Genomic DNA, 24,952 nt, shown 5'->3' on the forward strand with positions numbered 1-24,952 from the left:
TGTTAACTCCCAAAAGTTCTACTTCCACCTATCACTACCCTAGCCTTTAGAGTTGAACCAGGTGAATGGAGATGCACACATTCTATTTACAGCACTGAAGTATAACAAAAGAGAAATCCTGAGAGCAGATGTGAATCTAAATGCTTCAGTTCACAAGATATGAGTAACCTGTCATCACCTGGTGGGGAAGCTTGCCTGGTGGATATGCCATTGATGATCTTTCACAGTTTACTTGAGACAGAGACTATCTTTACCATTCAAAGGGACCTAGAGCTGATTTGTGCCAGAAACTAAAGGAATGCAGAGTTTTTTCTCTTCCCTGGGTCTTAAAAGTTCTATTTTCTCTTCAAAGACCATGCTGCTACCCAGATTGTCTGCAGTCAGGAATCCTCATTTGCCGGGCCATTCTTCCCCTATACAACAGAATACCATGTCATAATGAGATAAATAACAGCAGTTCATTCAGGGATGAATACAGAGGAACGTGTTCTCTTTCATGTTAAGAGCTACTACAGGCAGGGGGCATCAAAATTGCAAAAACTTGAAAGAACAGATAAAATTCTGGTGTGAAAGGTAATTTTGTGTGGGCATTGCCAGACTGCAGAACTACAGAAAGAGAAGCCAGAGCAGGTGCCACTAGCCAAACACTTAGGACAGTCCAACACTGCCTACACAAGGGGCTGTGTGAACCATGTCAGCAGCTTTACAGCGGGGGCTGTGATATCTCTGGAGGATCACTGAGTCAGAGGTGTGCTCACAGGCCATCAATCAATGGGAGCAAAGACACTTCTTTCTTACTCAATTTTTCATATGAATCCTGATAACAAGCTAGGTGTGACTTAATTTCACTTTGATATTGATTAGATTATCTTATCAGTACTACCAGGTTAGAAAAATGACTCATCACAACTGGAATGTTTATTTAGGAGTGTGTTTGTAGTTTTCAAATTTGAAATTTTGCCTAAAAGCACCCAACATTTCTTTTTCAATATCTTTAAAACCATCAGAGAACATGAGTTATCAAATTGTTTTCTTTCTGTGTGTGTGTGTGTGTGTGTGTGTGTGTGTGTGTGTGTGTGTGTGTGTTTGTAAGTGCATATGTGCTGATCCTGGGACTTGAACTCAGGGACTAGGCACTCTCCCTGTGCTTCTTTCCTCAAGGCAAGGCTCACACTGCTCCGCTTCTGACACTTTGGTGGTTAACTGGAAATAAAAGTCTCACAAACTTTCTTGCCTGGGCTGGCTCTGAACCACAAAAGTTTTGACAATTAAACGTGTTTTCTTTATTCCTTTAAAAAGAATGCTAATTCTCACTTTTTTGCATCATCAAAGCAGATAAAAGGGGCAAGCTGTGGTATAATCCCAGCTACCCAGAAAGTGGAGGTTGGAGGATCAAACTTGAGGCCAGCTGGATAGAGATGGTGAAAAACAAAATTATGTGTAAAGCAAATTGAAAGCAAAAGGATGATGGATATGACGCAAGTGGTAGAATGCTTGCATAGCAAGTCAAAAGGCCTTAGAGTTTAATCCTGTTATTGCAAAAAGATCAGAGAAAGAGAGAGACAGAGAGAGAGAGAGAGAGAGAGAGAGAGAGAGAGAGAGAGAGAGAGAGAGAGAGAGAGAGAGAGAGAGAGAGAGAGAGAGAGAGAGAGAGAGGGAGAGGGAGGAGGAAGAAAGAGAAAGAAGGATGGAAGAAAGGAGAAAGAGAGAGAGAAAGGGAGAGAGAGAAAGGGAGGGAGGGGACAGGAGGGAGGCAGGCAGGCAGACAATCATTCCTTGATAAATCATCTTCCCATCTTCCCTTCACTTAGTGTCCCCACCCTGGAGCCAAGTGCAGCTCTGCTCCTTATGCTCCCTTCCAGCCCATAGCTGCCTCCAAGTGGCCCAAGCTCCTCCTCTTGAGAGGAGGAGGGTGCTTCAGTAATCTCCTTCCCCTCCTGTTCTATCCCCCATCCAGTCTTTTCTCCCCTTCACAGTGACTATGCAGACTCATGGTGCCCCCTGCTGACAGGCTTCATTACTTTCTTGATGAGTTTGAAATATTCAGATTTTTCAAAGACTGGGGAATCTGGAGACTTTCCCTGGCCAAGCTGAGCATGGAGCCCTCAGTGGTAAGGTTTCCTAGTTAGTCATAGATAGCCTTGAACCTTTGCTCACGGCAGAGTACACTAGAGTCAATGCTAAGATGAAACGCGTCCATCTGCACAGCTTTAAGCTTGACGCTAGTTTTCTTTTTTTCATATATTTTTACTGTATTTAATAGAAGGGTTACATTATACTCACCAGATAGAAGGTGCATTAATTCACATACATTGATACCCTTTCTCATGTCTTGATCCCCATTTCCCTCCCCCCACCCCTCACCTTGTTTTCCCCCTTCCCTATCCTATTTCAAATAACCAAATATATCCAATATATCAGATAACAAGGTGAAATACTGTAACAATATGAGATAACCAAGGGACAGCTAAAGAGATGAGAGATGACATAGTACATTAAGAACAACAATCACTCATTATATGGCTTTTGTCTCTATATCCTGGAGGTCCTTACATTTAGTGTCATACTATATGACCTTATGTATCTAGGTTTTGTTCTATTGCAAATCTCTGCTAGGAGAGCCCAAGGTTTCTACTGATTATGACAAATGAGGGAAACCATTGAGCCTAAGTTCCTTTGAGTCTGGCTTACTTCACTTAATGTGATTTTTTCTAAGTCTTTCCATTTCCTTACAAATGGGGTGATGTCACTCTTTCTGACAGCAGCATAGAATTCCATTGTGTATAAATACCACATCTTGTTGATCCACTCATCAACTGAGGGACATCTGGATTGGTTCCATATCTTTGCTATGGTAAATAGTGCTGCAATGAACATCGTTGTGCTAGTGGGTTTAGTATGTTCTTGTTTCTGGACAATTGGATAAATGCCAAGTAGTGGAATTGCTGGATCATAGGGGAGTTCTGTTTAGTCTTTTGAGGAACTGCCATACTGCTTTCGATAGTGGTTGAACAAGTTTGCACTCCCACCAACAGTGTAGTAGTGATCCCTCCTGGCCACATCCCCTCCAGCATCTGTTATTATTCGTTTTCCTGATCCTGGCCATTCTAACTGGAGTGAGGTGGAATCTTAGAGTTGTTTTGATTTGCATTTCTTTTATGGCCAGAGATGTTGAGCATTTCTTCATGTGTCTATAGGCCATTCTTATTTCTTCTTCAAAGAAGACTCTTTTTAAGTCTTTTGGCCCATTTTTAATGGGATGGTTGTTTCTTTGGAGATTAGTTTTAGAATGATTCGATTTTTTGAGCTGTTGAAATATTTTAGATATGAGTCCTTTGTTCCTTGTATGGTTAGTGAAGATCTTCTCCCACTCTGTAGGCTCTCTAATTTGCTAGCTATGTCCTTTGCCATACAGAAGCTCTGCAGCTTAATGCAGCCCCACTTATCCAGACTTTCTCTGATTTGTTGTGTTTCTTGGTCCTTATTAAGAAAGTTTCAACCTGTTTTACGTTAGTTTTCAAATGGAAAGAAACCAGACTAGTCATGAAGATCCAAGTTGCCCTTGCTTTTGCTGTCACCCCACGGTCTGGGGAATGTGTCTGGAGACTGTGTAAATAAAGCTTCAACATGCATGCTAGAGGTATGGAAGGGAAAAATAGAAAATACTTTCATGGAGAAAGAAAAGGCCCTTCTACTATAAGAAGTGGCAGGATCCAAAAGGAATTTGAGAGCCAGATCAGTATCCAGTATAGTTAATTCTTATGTCATTTTACATATTAATATCTTAGAATAGCATATGTTTTTCCCACCAGCCTTGCCTTGTCTTGTCTTTGTTTCAATTATAATTAATGTGCAAGGGTAGCAGGTGGGTAAAGAGATTAAAGGTGTATGTTCTAGGCTGGATGTTGTAACACATGCCTGCAATCCGAGCTACTCCAGAGATGGGGAGAATCACAATTGGAGGCCAGTACTGGCAAAAGTCACCAAGACTCCATCTCAACAAATAGGTGGTATGCTTTAAATCTGTAATCTCAACTACCTAAGAGACATAAATAGAAGGCATAGGTTTCAGACCAGCCTGAGCATAAAGCAATGACCTATCTAAAATAATCTAAAAGCTGGGCACTGGTGGCTCACATCTGCAAATCTAAAAGCTGGGCACTGGTGACTCACATCTGTAATCCTAGCTACTCAGAAGTCTGAGATCTAAGGATAGCAGTTCAAAGCCAGGCTGAGCAGCAAAGTCAGTGACACTCCTTAGGTCCAATTAAAACACTGAAAAAGCCAAAAGTGGGAGCTGTGGCTCAAGTGGTAGAGCTCCAGCTTTGAACAAAAAAGCACAGGGGCAAAGTCCTGTCCCTGAATTCAAGCCCCATAACTGCCCTCTGTTCACCCAAAATAACAACGTAAAACAGAAGGGGCTGGAGCCATGGCTCAACTGGATACCTACCTTCCTAGCAAGCTCAAAGCCCTAAGTTTAAACCCCAAAGCCCTACATTTAAAACCCAATGGTGCAAAATTATTTTTGAAAGTGTGTTCTGACCCAGCACTCCCTATTTGTCTGGGTGAGCTTGTATAGCTTCTCAGTGCTCATTTCCACATCCATACAGTACAGAACACTGTAAAGGCAACTGCCTTAGGGCTGCTGTGAAGATTGGATGACTCTACAACATTATATGTGAATCCTCCATGCATAGATCCATGCTGATTGAAGGATGCAGCAAATGCCACCAACTATGTTCTTCTACACTAGCCAACTTGCTCCTACCAACTAAACACTGTAACATATGAACTTTTTTATAAATGCATTATGTTCTTCAATGTGATGTACATAATCTAGCCAGTATTAAAACAGAAACACTAGAGCTGTCTTTTTTCTTTAATGTGCTGGGATTGGAATTCAGGGCCTTATCCTGGCTAGGTTGATGCTCTTTCACTTGATCCAGCCCTGCTTTCTTGCTAGTTTCTTTTAGAGATGGAGTCTAGCAAACTTTTCTATCCAGCTGGCCTCAAACCTCCAGATCTCAGGCTCCTAAGTAGTAAGGATTATAGACATAAGCCACTAACACCCAGCTAGCTTATTCTTTTTTGTGTATATGCAGTCCTGGGGCTTGAACCCAGGGCCTGAGCGTTGTCCTAAAGCTTTTTGACTCAAGGCTAGCACTCTACCACTTGAGCCACAGCTCCACTTCTAGATTTTTGGTGATCATTAGAGATTCTCAGCCTCCTGAATAGCTAGGATTATAGATAGGAATCATTTTTGATCATACCAAAGATCTCCTGGGTTTTATGAAAATGAGGGCTAGTCCAAGGGGGCAGGCAGTCAGTTGGTGAGAATTCTTGTAGCTCTGAAGAATGGCCAACAATGACTGCATTTGTTCCCACTGATTAAAGGCAAATAATAGAGTTCCACAATTAACAAATGTGAAAACGGATAGAGATAGCCAAGTTACTGCCAACACTGAAAGTGATCAATATCTATTTTTGAGACAAAAATGCCTGTGCCTTAATCAGAGCAAATGACTATATTGGCTTAATTTGCTCTGAGTTAGTAAAAGGATGGGTGGGGGTGCGGAGAGGCTGGGAAATAAGCAGGCTGTGTCACAAGGAGAAAATACTGTGTATCCTGGTGAGATTTACAGATAAGATTTGGCCTACTTTGCTCATTATAGGCCTGCCATTAGATAACATTTAATTCATTGAAGAGATGATCCAAAACTGATATACTTTTCTACTGAGGCAATCAAAAAGTAACATTAGTCCACTAAGCACAGAGGGCTTACACCTTTAATCCTAGCTACTCAGGAGACTGAGATCCAGACAATCACAATTTTAAGCCAGCCTGGATGCCAGTGTTAGTGGGACTCTGTCAAAGTAACCAGCAAAAAGCAGGGTTGGTATCTCAAGGGAAAGAGCAACCTAGCAAGTTTAAGAGCTTGAGTTCAAATGACAGTACTGCAAGGAAGGAAGAAAAGAGGGGAAGAGGAGAAGAAGGAAGGGGGAAAGGGGTTGGGGGAAGGGGGAAAGAGAGGAAGGAAAAAAAGGGGACAGGGGAAGGGAGGAAGGGAGGAAGGAAGGAAGGAAGGAAGGAAGGAAGGAAGGAAGGAAGGAAGGAAGGAAGGAAGGAAGGAAGGGGGACAGGGAAGGAGAAGAAAAGTAGGAGGAAGGTGCTGTAGAAGATAATGACTGAACAGGTTAAACATTGAAAGAATGTGTCTGTTTCTAATATCTAAGACTAATCGTGATTTCTAATCTCTAAGACTATTTGCGATTTCTATCTCCAAATTCATGTTGCAACAAACCAGAACATTTCATCTCCTTATCAGTTCTAAAAAGCCATGTTTTGGCAATGTCTCTCATCTATGATATTGAAATGCACTATTTTTATTTTATTTCCAGTAAGATGCTAACTACTCTATGCATATTAGGATCATCTAAAAATGTGGAACCACATTTTAAATTTACAAAGATCTCAAAGGTTAGAATGATCTATGAGGGGTTTAACATTATTACAGTCTTCAATGTTGATTTCAAAACTCCAGTTTAAAAAAATAGGACCGAGTAATAACACAAAACAGTACTGAATCAATGCAAATTATTGGCTTGTATGGTCTCCAGAACGTGCCAGTACTAACTGATACACGATGTTTCCCCAAAGCTACAAGAATCAAAATCAAAGGCGTATGGCAGGCTATGGCCTTTCCAGACTCTCTATTCCTACCACACAAGTAACACACTCGCATTATCTTTGAGTAGATACTCAGTTAAATCTGAGCCAGGGCAGTGACCACTCATGTAATCTTAAACTACTCAAGAGGCTGAGATCTGAGGATCACAATCCAAGAGCAACCCAAGCAGGAAAGTCCATGAGATTCTTACCTCCAAATAATGACGAGAAAAACTGGAAGTAGAACTGTGGATCAAGTGGCAGAAAATAAAAAAACAAACACTCAAGAGACAATGCCCAGGCCCCAAGTTCAAGCCCCAGGATAAGCACCAATAAAAAGAAAAGAAAAAATAAATAAATAAAACTGGGAATTCTCTTCTTTTCCATGATCAAGGTAAAATGCAGAAAACATTACAACTAACCCCCCCCACACACACACACATCCACTCACAAAGGCTCAACCCACCTGGATGTTAAGAGCTTCTTTTGCTGAAAATCAGGATCATATTGTAAAGATTAATTCTAAACTTTCTTTTTTTATTTGCTTTGTGGTAATACAATACATCATATATCTCTAATAATATCAAAGGATTACCCAAACCTTTAAGTTAATTCCTTTCTCTGACATTAGTTCCCTCTAATTTACATAAGAATTATAGGTCTTAGCCAAGAATGGATCCAGAAACTAAATTGTATCCTAAGTTTCCATTTGCAATATCAAGACTCTGAATTTTCTGATATTCTAGTTGCAGAATATTCATACATTAAGATACATTATTCACAAAATCGGATTATTACTTGAGAGCCTTGATCTCTCCAGTGTTTTACATTAATATTTTGATTCATACATTTCCCACAAAACTTTTTCATTCTTTTTAATTCAAGGATCATCCTTGGGTATGAGAGAGGGTTGGTGGCAGAGTGCTTGTGTAGCATGATCAAGAGCTTGGATCTATCCTTGGGACAGAACAAAAAAAGGATCAATCTATCTAATCTTTTATTAATATATAAATATATATATCCTCCACAGGATCAACCTATCATATATGTGTATGTGTGTATGTGTGTGTGTATACTCCATTTTTTTAATTGTATTTTATTGTGGGGGGTGATATATAAAGGGCTTGCAGTTACATTGGTCAAGTAGTGAGTACATTATTTCTTGAACACAGACACCCCTTCCATGTCTTTCTTAAATGCTTGATCATTTTTCAATTCTGTATCATTTCTACAAGAGAATTTCTACAAATTGGTCTTAAAGGACACAATTTTCCTTGTATTGCAATTATATAAACATACCAGTATTTACTAGAATTGTTTCACTTCATTGGTTTCCCCTTGTGTTATTTTTAATTTATTATTTTTATTATATGTTTAAATAGTTATACAAAGGAGTTGCCATTTAACAAAGCAGTTTATGAATATAATATCTCGATCAATGTTAACATTGATCGAGATATTATAGTCAACATTCTTACTCGTCTCTTCCTACCTGCCCCTTCCCTCACTCCTCTTAATTTTGTAGGATATATATTGAACCCTTGTCTACATTTTCCCCTTCTCGCCTCTTCACTCATCCACCCACTCTGAGTACCCACATCCAGGTGTTTTATTTTGCTTTATTGTATAAGTTAATAAATCCAACTCAAATCCAACCTCCGATTCAGAACTCTCAGCTCTGGCTTTTCAGAAACATTTATCCCCAATTTTCTTTTTCATAACCATGCAAGCTAAATTTTGTAAATTTATTCAGGTGTACAAATACCAAAACACATCCCAGGCGTCTCCCATAGCTTCTGAATTTGAATAGCATTTGAATAAAATTTGAATAGGTCTCCAGTCTAGCAGGTAGTGGGCAGTTGCAATTATGGTTCCCGTTTTATGGGAGAGAAAGCAAGCCATGGAAGGGGATGGTTGTGGAGTGCAACCTCCTGAGAAAGATCCCAGATTTTACTCCAATCTCTAAAACAGGGGATTACCCAATTATCTGCTGTACATAACAAACTACCCCAGAACTCAGTGTTGTTTTTCATTTTTTTTTTTGCCTGGGTCTTGCACTCAAGGCCTGAGCACTGTCCTTGGACTTTCTCAAGGCGAGAGCTCTGCCACTTGAGCCACAGCCCCACTTCTGGCTTTTTTCTATGTATGTGGTACCGAGGAATCGAACTCGGGTCTTCGTGCATGCTAGGCAAGCATTCTACCACTAGGCCAAAGTCCCGGCCCCTTGGTGATTTCTGAACGACTAATTCTGCTAGTCTCACTTGAGGTCTTCATGTAGGTTTAGTCAGGGTGCATGGGGCTGGAGTGAGCTTCAGGAAGGACTCAGCTGGGACACTAGGACCAGACCCCCTTCCCATATGACTTCCTGCCACAGTCTCTCCAGAACCCTAGCTGTTTTATATGGCAACTCAGGGTGCTCAAAAGGCACCAAAACAGAAACTTTCGACCACCTACCAGTGTAGTCCCAGAGTCACTTCTGCCACACGCTCTTCTCCAAGTGAGCCCCAGCCAGCTCACGACCCAAGTGGGAGCAAGTACACAGCCTGAGTTTGGGAAGACAAAGCTCTTTGGGACCACCTTTGGAGAGCAGCTACTTACTCTAGGGATAGTTTTCCTTTTCTTCCACTTTAGACCACAAATCCTCTTTACCCTTTTTTCAGTGCCTTGTGTCTCTAGTGGTGTGCCGAAACCTACAAATATCACCTTCTTCTCCATTAACATGAAGAATGTTTTACAGTGGAATCCACCAGAGGGTTTACATGGAATTGAACTTGCCTACACTGTGGAATATTTCATGTAAGTTGTTTCTTTTCATTCTATTTTATAAACATGAGACACATACTCATTTATTGTGCAAAAATGAAATTTATGGTTTTAAGTTTGGAAAAGTTTTGGATATTGGAAAAGTTTTGGATATTTAATCTTAACTTTTCTTGGCATATTTTCTTTTTTTTTATTGTAATTAATAGAAGGGTTACATTACATTCACCAGATAGAAGGTGCATTAATTCACATACATTGATACCCTTTCTCGTGTCTTGGTCCCCATTTCCCTCCCCCCCACGCCCACCCCTCATCTTGATTTCCCCCCTTCCCTATCCAATTTCAAATAACCAAATACAAATATATCCAATATATCAGATAACAAAGTGAGATACCGTAACAATATAAGATTACCAAGGGACAGCAAAAGAGATGAGAAATAACATAGTATATTAAGGACAGCAATTACTCATTATATGGCTTTTGTTTCTATATCCTAGAGGTCCTTTCATTTGGCATCATACTGTATGGCCTTATGTATCTAGGTTTTGTTCTATTGCAAATCTCTGCTATGAAAGCCCAAGGTTTCTACTGATTATGATAAATGAGGGAAACCATTGAGCCTAAGTTCCTTTGAGTCTGGCTTACTTCACTTAATATGATTTTTTCTAAGTCTTTCCATTTCCTAACAAATGGGGGCGATGTCATTCTTTCTGACAGCAGCGTAGAATTCCACTGTGTACAAATACCACATCTTGTTGATCCACTCATCAACTGAGGGACATCTGGGTTGGTTCCATATCTTTGCTATGGTAAATAGTGCTGCAATGAACATCGTTGTACTAGTGGGTTTAGTATGTCCTTGTTTCTGGACAATTGGGTAAATGCCAAGTAGTGGAATTGCTGGGTCATAGGGGAGCTCTATGTTTAGTCTTTTGAGGAACTGTCTTGGCACATTTTCTTATGAATGCTCAGCCAAGGGAAGTTATTTAAATGGATAAAAAAGAAGTTTGTTATTCACTGGCTATGCAAATGAGGCAGTTCATTAGCCCTGAGACTTGTAGATTATTGGAGTTTTAGGCATCTTTAGGGTAAGTTTAACTAAGTGCAGAATTTGTACCATGAGTCCTACAATTTGACGTTTCACCTCTCCTTCAACATTCATTGCACGTGAAAAAGAATGCAGGACAGATAATCTCTGTCTTCCAAAAACAAGAGAAATGGCCACAACCCAGACCCCTAAGTGATGCAACTCAACCAACAGCTGTAGAATCAGAGGTTTAAAAAAGTTCAGGGGGGCTGGGAGTTTGGCCCTAGTGGTAGAGTGCTTACCTAGCATGCACACAGACCTGGGCTCGATTCCTCAGTACCACATACATAGAAAAAAAAGCCAGAAATGGTGCTGTGGCTCAAGTGGTGGAGTTCTAGCCTTCAGAAATCCCAAGGACAGTGCTCATGCCCTGAGCTCAAGCTCTAGGATTGACCCCCCACAAAAAATAAAACCACAAATGGGGCCGGGAGTTTGGCCTAGTGGTAGAGTGCTTGCCTAGCATGAACAAAAACCTGGGTTCAATTCCTTGGTACTACATACATAGAAAAAAGCTGGAAGTGGTGCTGTGGCTCAAGTAGTAGAGCTCTAGCCTTGAGAAAACCCAAGGACAGTGCTCAGAGCCTGAGTTCGATCCCCATAACTGGCAAAAAAAAAAAGTGCAGGAGCTGGGAGGTTGGACTAGTGGTTAGAATGCTTGCCTAGCATGCACAAAGACCTGGGTTCGTGGTAGAGCACAAGCCTTGAGGGAAGAAAGCCCAAAGACAGTATTCAAACCCTGAGTTCGGTCCCCAAGCCTGGCAAATAAATAAATAGATAGATAGATAGATAGATAGATAGATAGATAGATAGATAGATAGATAAATTTTTAAAAAGTGCAGATGTTGACAGCCACCCCAGGCTTTCATGAATCCAAATAGCAGAAAAATAATTTCACAAGAATAAGAGCATTAAGGCTAAGAGGTTCACCTAACAAGTAAGAATGTGTATACAGATCGCATCTCTACCACCAGAAATTGAGAAAGTGTTCACATCGAGCCATAGTCTGGCACCAGAGAATGCCAGAAAAAGAGGAGGTAACACTGAATGAATTCCGGGGACCCTGTCACAGCTCGAAAAGAAGCCTGTGGTGAGACCGGGGAAAGGCACCTACCCATGACTTGGAGGCAGCTCTGGAAGGTCATGACCTTCCAAGGACCCATGAAGCCTCCAGCAGATGAACCCTGAAGTCAGATCACTCCTCAGCAGAGGGAAAGGAAGGTTTGACGAGGGCATGTATGACCAAAACACAAGTTACAAATTCTGAAGAGCAAAAGCTTATTGCCAGATCCCTACACCTACACCTACTCTTTGCCTAGCAGTCATCCAACAAGTAACCGATCTGTTCATACAGATGCCCTCACATCAGATGGCATGCTATCTACATGTAACCTGCACACGGTCTCCCACGTACTTTAATCACCTCTAGATTTCTTTCAACTCCTACCATGAGGGCAAATGCTTTGTGAACATTTGTTATACTAGATTGTGTAGGGAATAAGGACAAAGGCACAATCATGGCTCCAAATGTTGTCAAATCATAGTTGAAACTTCAGATGCAGAATCCAAGGATGCAGAGGGCCAACTGTACTTTATTAATTGAAAAATTAACCTCTTGCTATTTTCCTAAGCCATTTTCTTAATTTAAGAGCTCTTTTAATAGATAACATATTTGTGGTAATGAAATATTGAAATTGAGCAATATTTCTTTAATTTCACATCCATTTCTTTTTTCTATCAAAGTTCAAATTAAGGTAGAGTTAAATTATTAGAGTTAATTTATTAGGACCATATGTATAGTATAATCTAATGTCCATTTTTATCTAACCAGCTAGTCATCCTTCCATTTATACATGAGCTAAACAAAATGTACCAAATCAAATGCACCAAATGTCTCAGAGAAATGGGTTTCAGGATGATTTATTTCTCCCTTGAGTATACCTTTCTGGATTGCTTGATAGTATGCATTTAAAAGAAAAAGAGGAGGAGGAGGAGGAAGAAAGAAGGAGGAAGGAAGAAGGGAGAAGAGAGAATGGAAGGTGGGAGAAGGGAGGAAGAGGAGGAGGAGGAGGAAGAAGGGGAGGAAGAGGTGTATGGCAGTACTGGGACTTGAACTCAGGACCTTTGCTTTTGCTTTTTTTTCATATATTTTTATTGTAATTAATAGAAGGGTTACATTGTATTCACCAGATAGAAGGTGCATTACTTCACAAAAATATGGAACGCTTCACGAATTTGCATGTCATCCCTGCTCACGGGCCATGCTAATCTTCTCTGTATCGTTTCAATTTTAGTATATGTGCTGCTGAAGCGAGCACTCGCTTTTGCTTTTATGCTCAAGGGTACTATGCTTTTTTTGCTTTTGGACTTCTGAGTATCCTCTTTATTTATTAGATGGAGTAAAGAGCTTGTTCTGTCCATGTTTTTGTGTGTTTTATAAAAGACTTATAGAGTCATTCCTGCTCTGTAAGAGCAAATAGTTTAGATTTAGATATTGTCTAATGATGCCTAAAGGAAACATGTTGGCATGTTTCTGGTGTGGACAGTGGGCACGAAGGAAGCCAGGCCTGGATTCCATTGTCAGAAGTCTCCCAGGGCTGCTTTAAAGTCAGCCAGCCCTCAGTACCTGACCAGGCTATGAAGTGAACCAGATGAGTGTGGGCAGGAGATATATTTCTATATTGTTTAAGTGGTTTGTTTCTAAAGGGTATTTTAATGAAAGTTTAAATTTTATCCAAAGAATTTATAGCAGACTGTAGTCAGAGAAAGGTAGTTCTGACCTCAGCTAGTCCTGTGAATCCGAATGGATCCCTTGGTCGTGATGAACTCTGATTTGCTAATCTCTAAAGTAGACTGAAAATAATGGAAACTACTTCCTCGATCATTATGTCATTCTGCAAAGTACAGTTTGCAAATCCTTAGCACTCTCTCAGAGCATGATGGCCATTGACAGATGTTTGTACTTGCTACTAGAAACACACTGAGGCCCCTCAAGACTTTTTTGTTTCTAATAAGTATTATTAGTAGAATAGTAGTCAAATGATTCATTTGATATCTTTCATTCAGAATCCAGAAAAGAGCATTTTCTCCTTTGTCAGCAGCTATCCTACAAAGATGCTCTTCTCTTTGACAGATTGAGAAAAGTGTGAGGAAGAGAGGACAAACCACAAGGTCAAAATTCACCGGTGGGTCAAGAAATCAATTTTTAGTGATTCAGGACAACTAGCATTATAGCTACTGGAAAGGAGTAGAATAATGTAGAGAGGTATGGAATAGAAAATAACCAACCATGAAGCATGTAGAGAGGCTTGGGTATACTCTTGTAAAGTTTTCTTTTTGTATGTTAGATATCTCTCTCTCTCTCTCTCTCTCTCTCTCTCTCTCTCTCTCTCTCTCTCTCTATTTCTCTCTCATATAGATATGTAAGCTGAGTCACAATAATATGTGTATATGCATATATACCTATAATATATATTAATCATAGCCAAAAACTTTTGGAGGCCCCTAGGGGTATTCCCTGGGTGGAAGACTTGAGCAGCAAGATGTGATGTTTTGTTTTTGCTGTGTTCTGGTATCTTGTTTTGTTTCTGCTGTGTTCTGGTGTCTGTGGTACTGATGAAACAGGAGATACTTGCATTCAAAACTATTCCCACATCCTGAATAGGAAAGATATCCTCAAACTTCGGATGTTGCCTTATCCACCTTCTCAAGATAGACTTTTGTAAGGCCTTTTTTACTCCCTTCTAACCTGCTCTACCTTTAGATGCTGCCTGCAACTCACAGACTTGGTTTTGTGTCCATAGATAAGTTTATTCCTGCTTATTGTTATTCCTGCCTATTATTCCTGCCTTTAATGTGGAGTTTACATCATTGATTCCAAAACTTCTCCTTCCACTTTCACCTCTCCAGCACCTCCCCTTTACTGAGCATCTGCATTTGGGTAGTTCTTGCACACCTCACAATAAACATGGCAACATGAGACTATCTTTTCCCTCCTGTCCCATCCTTCATTTTCCAAACTCATTCTTCTTTAATGGTTTTTATTTTGGTGATTTTTATTCTATTCACCCATCTTGTCCAAAGCAGAAAGAGACATCGTCCTTAACATCTTGATTTACCTTAGCTCTTGCACACACTCAGCCATCATGTGCTGTCTCCTATTTCTTAATATCCCCCCTCATTCCATTACCATCATCCTTGTGAATCTTCTGTGCAGCCACTGCAGTATTCTACCAAATGCTTCCCATTACATTCTCCACACAAAGCCATGGCATCTAAGCCACGCCCCTTCTGTCTCTTCTTTAGCCTCCAATTCAATCCCATCTTTTCACTAGCCCCTCATGTTACTAAACTCTTTATACTAGCCTCTCTCTTCTAAAATGTGCAGAGATATTTCCCCCTCTCTAAGTGCTATGAAAGTTGGAGGGGGGCGGTAAAGAAAATTAATATGAACAACCTAGTCAAAATCAATCATTAAAATCACAGGTTTCCTGTGTTCTCCAATCTAGTGAATTATCCATAAACTCTTAATTTTTGCCAATCCTGGGTCTTGAGCTCAGGTCCTGAGCACTGTCCTTGAACTTTCTCAAGGCTAGAGCTCTACCACTTGAGCCTCAGCACCACTTCCAGCTTTTCTCTATGTATGTGATACTGAGGAAATGAACCCAGCTCTTTGTGCATGCTAGGCAAGCACTCTACTACTAGGCCAAACTCCTGGCCCATCCATAAACTCTTAATGCCTACCAGGTTTAAAATTTTGTGACTGTCATGGCACTTTTTCTGATCTCATATACTTAATGGACTAAAAACTCAGTTACTAGAAGAAATGATCACACAATTCTTATAAACTTTACTGTAGCTGAAAAAGAATATTACACATGCTTCCAAAATGTACTATCCTCCTTATAATTCCAATGAAAGCAAGTTTCTGTACAGAAACTCTGACTCATGTTCCTGACAGCTAATGAAAAGAAGAAAAAAAAAAACCTTGCCAGCAGCAAAAGTAGGTTCCTTTTATCTCAATGACAGGCACTTTTGTTTTTTCTGAAGAGAAGGTCTTCCATTCAGTTTTACATAATGACTGGTTCTTTAATTGTAAGACAGGGGGCACCTCATTATTAACTCAGTTTCCTTCTAAGCAGATATGGACAAAAGCAATGGCTGAGTAAATCTGAATGCAGACATATCAACAGGACCTACTGTGATCTTTCTGCTGAAACTTCTGACTATGAGCACCAGTATTACGCTAAAGTTAAGGCCATTTGGGAAACAAACTGTTCTGAATGGGCTGAAACACATCGATTCTATCCTTTGTGGGAAAGTAAGTAAGGTCATTGTCTGTTATTATTGTCTGTTGTATATGTATTGAGTCCAACTTAATCCAACTCTTGATGTGCTGGTCATGGTTCCATAGACAACCTTGCCCCAGAGGAAAAGGTCTCTTGGCCTCATCAGTCAGTGAAAAGTTCTGCCAAGGGATTTCTAAGGTCTTTTCTAGATCCAAAACTAAGGTCAGAGGCCAATATTATCAGCTTTTGATTTTTATCATTGCATGCAGTGTCCCGAACCAGCTGAGCATGGTAGCTCTAGCCTCATCCTAGCTATTTCAGAGGGATAGGTAGACCATGTTATGAGGTCAACTCAAAGAGGCAAAATTTTTAAGGCTTCCTCTCAGCCTCTGTCTGGACATAGTAATGTCTATCTCTTATACAAGCTGTAAGAAGCGCACGGACCTATGCTGTCATCCTCAATAATATGGGAATGTACAGGCAGGATTGTAGCATAGGCAGGCTCAAACAGAAAGTGAGACCCCCCCCCCTCCGTGAAACAAATACAAAAAAGAACAGAAGATGTGGTTCAAATGTAGAGTACCTACTAGCAAGTGTGAGGCCTTGAGGTCAATCCTCTGTACCACAAATTTAAAAGAAAAAGAAACACGTCTTTTGTGCCCAACTAAAGAAGACTCTGCTTGTTCTGAACTTAGTAATGTGGTGAAGTGTAACTCATAATTAAAGCAATTTTGTGACATGTGAAAAATAAATTCAGGGCTGGGAGTTTGGCCTAGTGGTAGAGTGCTTGCCTAGCATGCACAAAGACCCAGACTTGATTGCTTGGTAGCATATATATGGAAGAAATTTCAAATTTCAATATCTGTTTATAAAGTTTTATTGGAATAAGGGCCAGGTTCATTTGTTTACATAGTTGCCTACGACTGTTTCTACATCATTTCCAAAAATGGGTTGAGACAGAGATGCATTAGCCTGGAAAGCCTACAACATTCATTCTCCTGACCTTTGTGTTAAGAGTTGACTGGCCTCTGTTAAAGGGTCACTTTAATACCATCTCTGATTTTCCCATTGATCTAATTATGTGAATGGTACTAAGCACCAACTTTATTAAGTCACAGAAATGTTAAAACACATTTGATTGTATTTAGCACCATCTTATATTGGCAATGTTACTAGGAATTAAATAAATACAATTTGGGTCTGCCTTAGCATATTGAGATACCTCCTGACTTTTAAGAAGACGGGCTCAGGTCCTTGATCTAAATGGGATTGAGCTGCAGTCTTTACTATACTAATTTTTCATACCCCTCCTCTTCAAGCAAAAATTGGCCCCCCAGAGTTTGTTCTGAATGTTGGTGAGAAGTCCATTTCTATTGTCCTAATGGCACCAGAGAAATGGAAGAGAAATCCAGAAGACCCGACTGTTTCCATGGAGCAAATATACTCCAACCTGAAGTACAACATCTCTCTGTATAACAACAAGTCAAAGGCAATGGTAAGCCTGCAGTGGGGTGAGGCATATATTACCTTCTGTAGCTAATACTGAGACAAGCATTGCAATCTAAAGCATTAGCTTGCAATATGATGATGATTTGATTTTCTGTGTGAGAATGCAGGACTTTAAGCTACTCAAAAGCAATGCTAAGCAAGATACAGTTGAAGCTGATATGAAATCAATTTCCTAGACTTCAGATTTTCCTGATAGAACCCCTCTAACAATGCACGGTCACAAACAGCAGTACACTTGGATGAAAAGCTTTTACTTGCATAACATTTATCCAACACTCTCCATGAAAGATTTTTGAAATGTTAGCAAGCTAGGGTGGTGTAAGCCTGTAATCCCAGCTCCATGACAGGCAAAGGTAAGAGATCACAATCTCAAGATCTTGCATTTCTGCCTGGTCAGGCCTATGTGAAAAATAGCAATCAGAGCTGGAGGTATGGCTCAGGTGGTAGAAGACTTGCCAAGCAAGTACAAAGTCCTGATTTCAAACCCCCGTACAGCCAAAAATATCAACAAGAACACAGGAAAACATGAAGTAAGACATCCTGCATCATTTTTAGAGTTACTCTAGAATTGAACCAATTCCCAACCATGGTCTTCTGGGCTAAAGTAAAAGGGTATTTTGAAACTGTTGTTAAAAAAAAAAAAGGTAACCCAGTGATTGTAAATAGAGATTCCCTCCTTGAACACTTGTTTGTTAAACTTGTCATTTAAATAATGATGTAAAAATCAATGTTAATAAATTCTTTAATAAAAAAAGGTAAAAAGCATAGTGATAGTAAAGGATCCAGTGGAGTCTCTGTCTTTTGTTTCTGTCTAGAAGTGTCTGGGGTAGTTCCAGGATCTCTGGCTCTAACTGCTGTTTGAAATTCCCTCCCTAGTGGTCCCAGTTTGTCACCAACCACACACTGGAGCTCAGCTGGCTGCAGCCCAACACGCTGTACTGTGTCACTGCTGAGTCCTTTGTGCCTGGGCTTCTTCGCTCAGCTCAGTCATCTCAACAGTGTGTCAGTACTCTGAAAGGTAAGCGCCAAGAAAACGTGATATATGTACACAATGGAATTCTGTGTTTCCATCAGAAAGCATGACTTGGCCCCAGGCCTTCCATTGTTTAAGGGAAAATGTTCCAAAGGAGAAGGAGAATGCTGCGAACACATACAAAAAGTTTAAAGCTTTAGTATTGAATTCCCCCATCCTTCATAACTGTTCCTTTGAAAGGAAGGGTTCTCTGCCACTTTACAAATAAAAGAAGTGCCAAGCCAGCAGAAGGGAAAGCAAAAACAAAGCAGATTGAAGAAATAATATTCTTATTGGGGAGAAAAAGAAAGTGTTCTGTGTGCAAACAGTTTGTTCAGTGCCAAATGATAGGAATACATTTCCAGGGGAAATCATATACTGCATTGGCATAGCTAAAACAACATAACTGCAGATTAAATAAGCTACTTCTGGTAAGCAGATGAAGCCTGCTCCCTCACCAGTATAGAAAAGGGGGCAAAGTAAATAAACCCCCAATTCTGGTTCTGTGCTTTGCCCTGATATCCTACCTAAGACATCACCAGACACTTACCTCCTAGAAAATTAGTATGACTTCTTTGAGGCTATCTCTAAGGAATAGTCCTGTTTAATATTCTTTGCGTAATCTCCTAAATTCAGGTGAATTAGCTATATTATAGCAAACACACTAGAACACACTAAATGTCATAGTCATTGTCATCACAACTGGGCTCAGGCCAGGGGCTGTATGAAGAGGACGAGACTGAGCTGCAGCCTACTCCTGCAACATCTCCTCACAGTCCTTTGTACCTTACTATGCAGGACCTACGGCTGAACATGCTCTCTGGAGCCTATTCAGATTAGACAAGCCTACAGTAGTTTCCCATATGAGGAAATCACCCTCACTCACTGTCCATGACACTTCTATTTCCTATCTGCAATCAACTCAATAGTGACTTTGCTGCTCTGTCTCAGGCACAAGTATCAGAAGCGTTCAATGGCACGTATGCATTGGAATGCTCCCGTGCTCACTTAATGATTTTATTACTGTGGGAAGAAGACTCTGGGGCATTTATCATTTGTGCTAAGTTTGCTTCCTTTCTCTACTGCTGTATTTGTCAGAATTCTCCAGAGAAACAGAACTAATAGACTGAACAGATACGAAGAGAATAAAGGGTTGGCTCTTGCAATTGTGTAGGCTGGCAAGTCCAAAATCTGTAGGGTAGGCATCAGACTGGAGACCCATGGGAAGAATGGGCTTGCAGTGTGTGTCCAAAAGCCATCTGCTGACAGAATTCCCCAAGGATCACTGGTTGTTTCAGATTAAGAGCTTCAGTTGATTGGATGGGGCCCAAATGCATTATCCAAAGCAACTGGCTTTATTCAGAATCTGATTAAAATGTTAATCTCATCTGAAAAATGCTTCCACAGAAACATCTAGAATAATGTTTTGCCAAATATCTGGGTACTATTGGCATCAACCAACCCAACATCCACATACAGCTTTAGATGCTAAACAAATATGCAAGTGACAATGGATTCTAACCATCAGTTCTAAGGTGTGGTTATTGGTGGGCCATGCTACTTTTCTCAAAACTTTTTCTTCATTGGGTCTTTCCATTCCTCTTGGTATGGATTTCCAGTCAGCACAGACCTATATCAGACCAGCTCCTGAAAAGGTCAACACACATTCCCCATTTCCAGTCCTGCCTACCAGAACCAGCTGACCAGTGCAAAGATGGGTGTATTCGTGGTCTTGTAGATATTCATGGCTTTTCCTAAATACATGAAAAAGATGAAGTTCCATGGGCAGGACAGACAAGTGGAGCATCCACAGAATTGAAGAGCTGTGAGTTACACTATAAGACACCACACCTTCAAATATAGGAACCATTAGCAATCTCAAAGCTAGATATAAAATACTGGACTATCTGATGGCTTGGGTAATTAATGTATCCTTAAGGTAAAAATGTAAGGCAAGTCCAGAGTAAGAACATCTGTTGTCAGAGAGACTAAGAATTCTGGGACCGCTTGAGAAATCCTCAAGCTTCTCAATGGATAGGTAAGAAAACTGAATCTCTGAACATAGGGAATCTTCCTGAAATCTCTTGACAACACTCCTGGTCTCTCACCCTCACAAAATCATAACTGTTCACCATTTCTCTTTTTTTGTATTGTTAACAGATCAAATATCAGCATTTAAAATCATCTTCTGGTATGTTTTCCCCATGTCTGTTGCCCTGCTTCTTTTTTCTGTGATTGGATACTCTATCTACCAGTATATCCATGTTGGAAAAGAGAAGCACCCAGCAAATTTGGTGAGTGCTTGGCATAGCAGGAATTTCTTTTATAGCAATAATCTACAGAAGAAGGCTACAACAGATACAATTGTGTTAACAAGAGTTGATTTAAACTTAAATAGTTGATGGGTTAATATATATATATTATATATATATATATATATATATATGTCAGACATATAGCTCAGTGGTAGAACATTTGCTTAGCATACATGATACCCTGAGTTTTGTCCCCAATATTATGGAGGGGAGAGACAGGGAGGGAAGGAAGGAAAGGAAAGAAAGATAAGACTGAAGGCATAGTTTCAGGCCTGGCTCAATAAGCTAGTTATATAAGTAAGAAATCTAAGTGAGAGTATGAGGCCCTGAGTTCAAGTACCTGGACTGACACAAGTGAAAAACAATAAAATATAATTTCCTTAGCTTTGAAAAGACTTTAAACTTAATACTTTATACTTAATGATTAGATTGTGTAATCCTAGTATATACAGATGAATTACCACACAGTCCCTACCTTTTTTGAGGTTCTGTTTGTCACCATGTTGAATTTCAAAATAAGTTGTGAAGGAGGATAAAAGCAGGCTCCCCGAAGGAGGATAAAAGCAGGCCCTTGGAGCTTAAGTGACAGAATGTAGGAAGGTACATTAGGAAATCAAATCTCATGCGCAAGCTTGACTAAGAAAGTAAGAGTTAGGGGCTGGGAGTTTGGCCTAGTGGTAGAGTGCTTGCCTAGCATGTATGAAGACCCAAGTTTGATTCCTCAGTACCACATACATAGGAAAAAGCTGGAAGTGGTGCTGTGGCTCAAGTGGTAGAGCTCTAGCTTTGAGAAAGTCCAAGGACAGTGCTCAGGCCCTGATTTCAAGGCCCAGGACTGGCAAAAAAAAGAAAGTAAGAGCTGGGCCACTGACTGATCAGAAGAGTGAGCAGAGAGAAGAGGTGAAGGGGAAGGAAAAAGAACAGACATGTGAAAAATCACATTTGAGCAGCACACTGGCTCCTGACAAGGGGTTGAACTGGAATGCAGATGTTGTCCAGGTACTAGGAGAATTAAGGCACTACTCCAAAAAAGTATGGGTTTTCTTCCATCAAAGAGAAATTTCAATAAGATTTTTTATTGTATTTTATTGTTGGGATAACGTATAGAGGGGTTACATTACTTTTTGAGCCTTAGAGTTTGAGTACCTAAGTTGACCGTCATAGTCACCTCTGAATTTTAGATCCAGTGAGGTTCTAAGATAGCATTAAAGGGAGTAAACTAGACACCAGTAACTGAGAGGCTCTGACAATTGTCCAGGGGAGAGACCATGACAATCCAGAAGGAGAGTATAATATCAGGTTTGAGATGGAATGGAACCACAGTTAAGGGGCACAGCACCACAAGGTGGCCACTCAGCGCAAGGAAAAGCAAGTAGAAGGAACAAACCTGATATACTAAACATCTGCTAACACATGCCAGAAAGCTAAGCAGCACATGGTTACAGGAACGCGTTTCCCAGGGGAATTAAGAAATACATGGACAGTACTGTGTACAAATGCACAGGAATGCGTTTGTTTTGCCAGATCCATCTCTACATTTTTCTATTTCCCTGTGTGGTATTTATTAGCTTCTTAATGGTACGGGGAGCCTGCAGCTTGGAGAAAAATTCACAAGAGAATTGATGTTACACACAATTTTATTTAACTGAAACATTTTTAAAAGAATGAGGTTGAAGGTCCTACTTTGCAATGTTAAGGTCCAGCCCTCATTGTCACTTTAAGGTATGATGTAAACTTAACTCATTACTGACTGGTTCCTTCTTACATAATAGGCACGTTTCACATATCTCCACTAAATTTTAATCTCAAATTTGAACTCCTCAAATTTGAATCCCTCATTTAGAGTTACCCTATCTATCTTCACCTGGGAGATGCATTTACTTTCTGGCTTTGTTCTAGTATAATTTTTACATGGCCCTATCTCCTTTATACTCCCAGTTTTCATATTTGCCCACATTTTACCTCCACCATAATTGCAAGAAAGGCTTGGTATCCAGGTTATCCAAGCTTATCAACAAATATATAGTGAATCCTGTACTCTAAAGCACTTCCACAAACTCTTAGGCATATTCTCCATGTGGCAGAAATTGATTTTGCAGAATTAATGATTTTCAATAGCTGGGTACCAATGTCTCACACTTACAATGCTAGTACCAGGAAAGCTGGGATCTAAGGGTCTCATTTCAAAGCCTGTGCAGGGCAAGAAACTTTGTGAGTCTCTTACATCCAATTAACCACTGAAAATAACAGAAATGGTGCTGTGGCTCAAGTGACAGAGTGCTAGCTTGAGTGAAATACACTAAGGGAAAGTGCCCAGCCCCTAATTTCAAGCTCTGATAACAGCATGTGAACACACACACACACACACACACACACACACACACACACACAGTCAAGAGTTCAAATACGGCACTAGCAATCCCTTAGTCTGTAAGGGGAGAGGTCAGCAACCTTGAGCCTCACTGGTGAATCACAGTTCTTTGCTTCTAATCACCTTTATGGCTCTTGGTATTCCAAGCATGCCTTCTACTTTTACTGAATTGCTAGGAGTTTACACCAGAAATTCTACTTAACAGCTGTTTTTAATATCTCTCTAAAGCGAAAAGGTGAAAACCCTACTCTTCTCTCGTGACAGCTTTGGATTTATGAAAGTGGATTTGACAAAAGATTCTTTATGCCTGCTGAGAAAATCAACTTCAATATTTTGGATGACTCCAAAGTTCCTCAGGAAAAAGTGGAAAACATGGATGAGAGATCCGGCCTTCCTGCACCCGAACCTAGCTGGACTGCAGAGCCACATCTGGAGGAAGCGTGGACAAAACACATAGGGTATGCTTCACACGTGATGGAAAATTTCAGTGATCTTGAGGAAAGTGGTCAAGGTGCGTCCTTAAATCAAGAGGAGTGGCTTGGCATAGCGGTGCCCACAGAGAAGGCAGCCATTGAATACAAGTACCACGTCCAAGCTGACATCTCCCCTGAGCCTGCAGGAGATCAGCTAGGTGTGCAAGAGGAGGGGCCCAAAGAAGGAACCTTACCTGTGCAACAGGCATTCTTGGCACAAACATTCCTGTGCTCCTACACCCCTCGGCTCTGTGATGTGGAGCAGAAACATACAGTCCCTGGAGAGGGGAGAGAAGAACCACCAATGACACTGTTGGATTGGAACCCTGAGAGAGGCAGGCTGTGCATCCCTTCATTATCCAGCTTTGACCCGGAGCCTGAGGATCGCAAACATCGTGAGGGATACAATCTCCCAGAACAGAGCCTTTTGTCTCGACTCTATGAGAAACCAGCAGAAGAAAGCGAAGACTATCTCATGGGATTTATGGAGGAATGGAGATTGTATGTACAAATGGAAAACTAACCTAAGGCATACCCTTTGCTCAACTCCTCCTACAACACTTGAGTGCCGGCAAAGGAGTGGGCCTCTCAAATGAGTGAACCACCTGTGCGTGTGGGCTAGGGTTAGAAGAATGACTTACTACTCTCTGCTCTGCGGATATGTTTGGCGCTGCCTTCTCCCAGTGGCTGTCTTACACTTGCATGTCTGTGGCGGAGGACAGAGAGGAAGGGGCCAAGGCATATGTGCCATGCTGGGTGCAGAATTTGCTTGCAAAGGTGTACTATGGCCACTCTGCTTAGTTTTTATTCTAATAAGCATGCTTCTCCAGTTATTTCCTGTTTATTCCATGAGGGTATATAACCCTGTAAACATTTCATAAAGATCATTAATTATCATATTGCTGTTCCAGAACTTTATGAGAACAGTGAAATACTTAAAATAAGCAAATACCATTAAATCAGCAGTCAGTGGGCCACATTAAAAGGCCTCAACCTACTATTTAACCATAATCATCCGTGTTTAGATGGATAAATCATGCATGACCCTCATGACATCATGTGCTTTGCCTGCCCTTTAGACCTTATGATTACTTTTGGAGTGTGACTTCAGATAATTGCATTTGGGGTGTCAAGGAAATGCCCTCTCTATAATTCAGTAGGGACATTTTGTTGTCCTTCAAAATTAACCCAAGAGAAAGTGACATATTTTATACTTGAATAACACATTTATTTCAGAAAATGCCGTGCTGAAAAGACATTTACACAATTATGAACTTGAAAGAATTCAGTAGTTGAAGTACCTGTTACTATAATTTAAGGCACAATCCATCCCAGTAGAATATTAAGACTCTTTAGATGTTATGAATGAATATCAGTAAGTAAGTACAGGACACAGAAGAGAAATAAGACCAGGCAATGGGGACCCATGTCTGTAATCCTAGCTGCTCTGGAAGCCGAGATCTGACG

General features: G+C 40.5%; 1 protein-coding gene and 1 non-coding gene across 4 annotated transcripts; one reads left to right on the top strand and one right to left on the bottom strand.

Annotated features, from left to right (window-relative positions):
• Window positions 1–9,371: 9,371 nt before the first annotated feature.
• Window positions 9,372–24,008, top strand: Il20ra (interleukin 20 receptor subunit alpha). 3 transcript variants are annotated; one of them, XM_090337641.1, is made up of 6 exons: window positions 9,372–9,463; window positions 15,659–15,837; window positions 17,125–17,300; window positions 18,191–18,332; window positions 20,487–20,620; window positions 23,277–24,008. In XM_090337641.1, the coding sequence occupies exons 1-6, from the start codon at window positions 9,387–9,389 to the stop codon at window positions 24,006–24,008; spliced, it is 1,440 nt and encodes a 479-aa protein (XP_090193767.1). In that variant the 5' UTR covers window positions 9,372–9,386. The 3 variants fall into 3 exon arrangements, with proteins under 3 accessions (XP_090193767.1, XP_090193765.1, XP_090193766.1); XM_090337639.1 differs by lacking the exon at window positions 15,659–15,837 and having other exon boundaries at window positions 9,394–9,463; XM_090337640.1 differs by lacking the exon at window positions 15,659–15,837 and having other exon boundaries at window positions 9,394–9,463; window positions 17,191–17,300.
• LOC150059617 (U6 spliceosomal RNA) lies at window positions 12,729–12,835 on the bottom strand. Its single transcript, XR_016536517.1, has one exon. It is a non-coding gene; the product is annotated as a U6 spliceosomal RNA (small nuclear RNA).
• Window positions 24,009–24,952: the final 944 nt, after the last annotated feature.

Source organism: Megascapheus bottae, chromosome 8 (assembly GCF_031878675.1).
Source record: "Megascapheus bottae isolate mThoBot1 chromosome 8, mThoBot2.hap1, whole genome shotgun sequence".
Taxonomy (NCBI): Eukaryota; Metazoa; Chordata; class Mammalia; order Rodentia; family Geomyidae; genus Megascapheus; species Megascapheus bottae.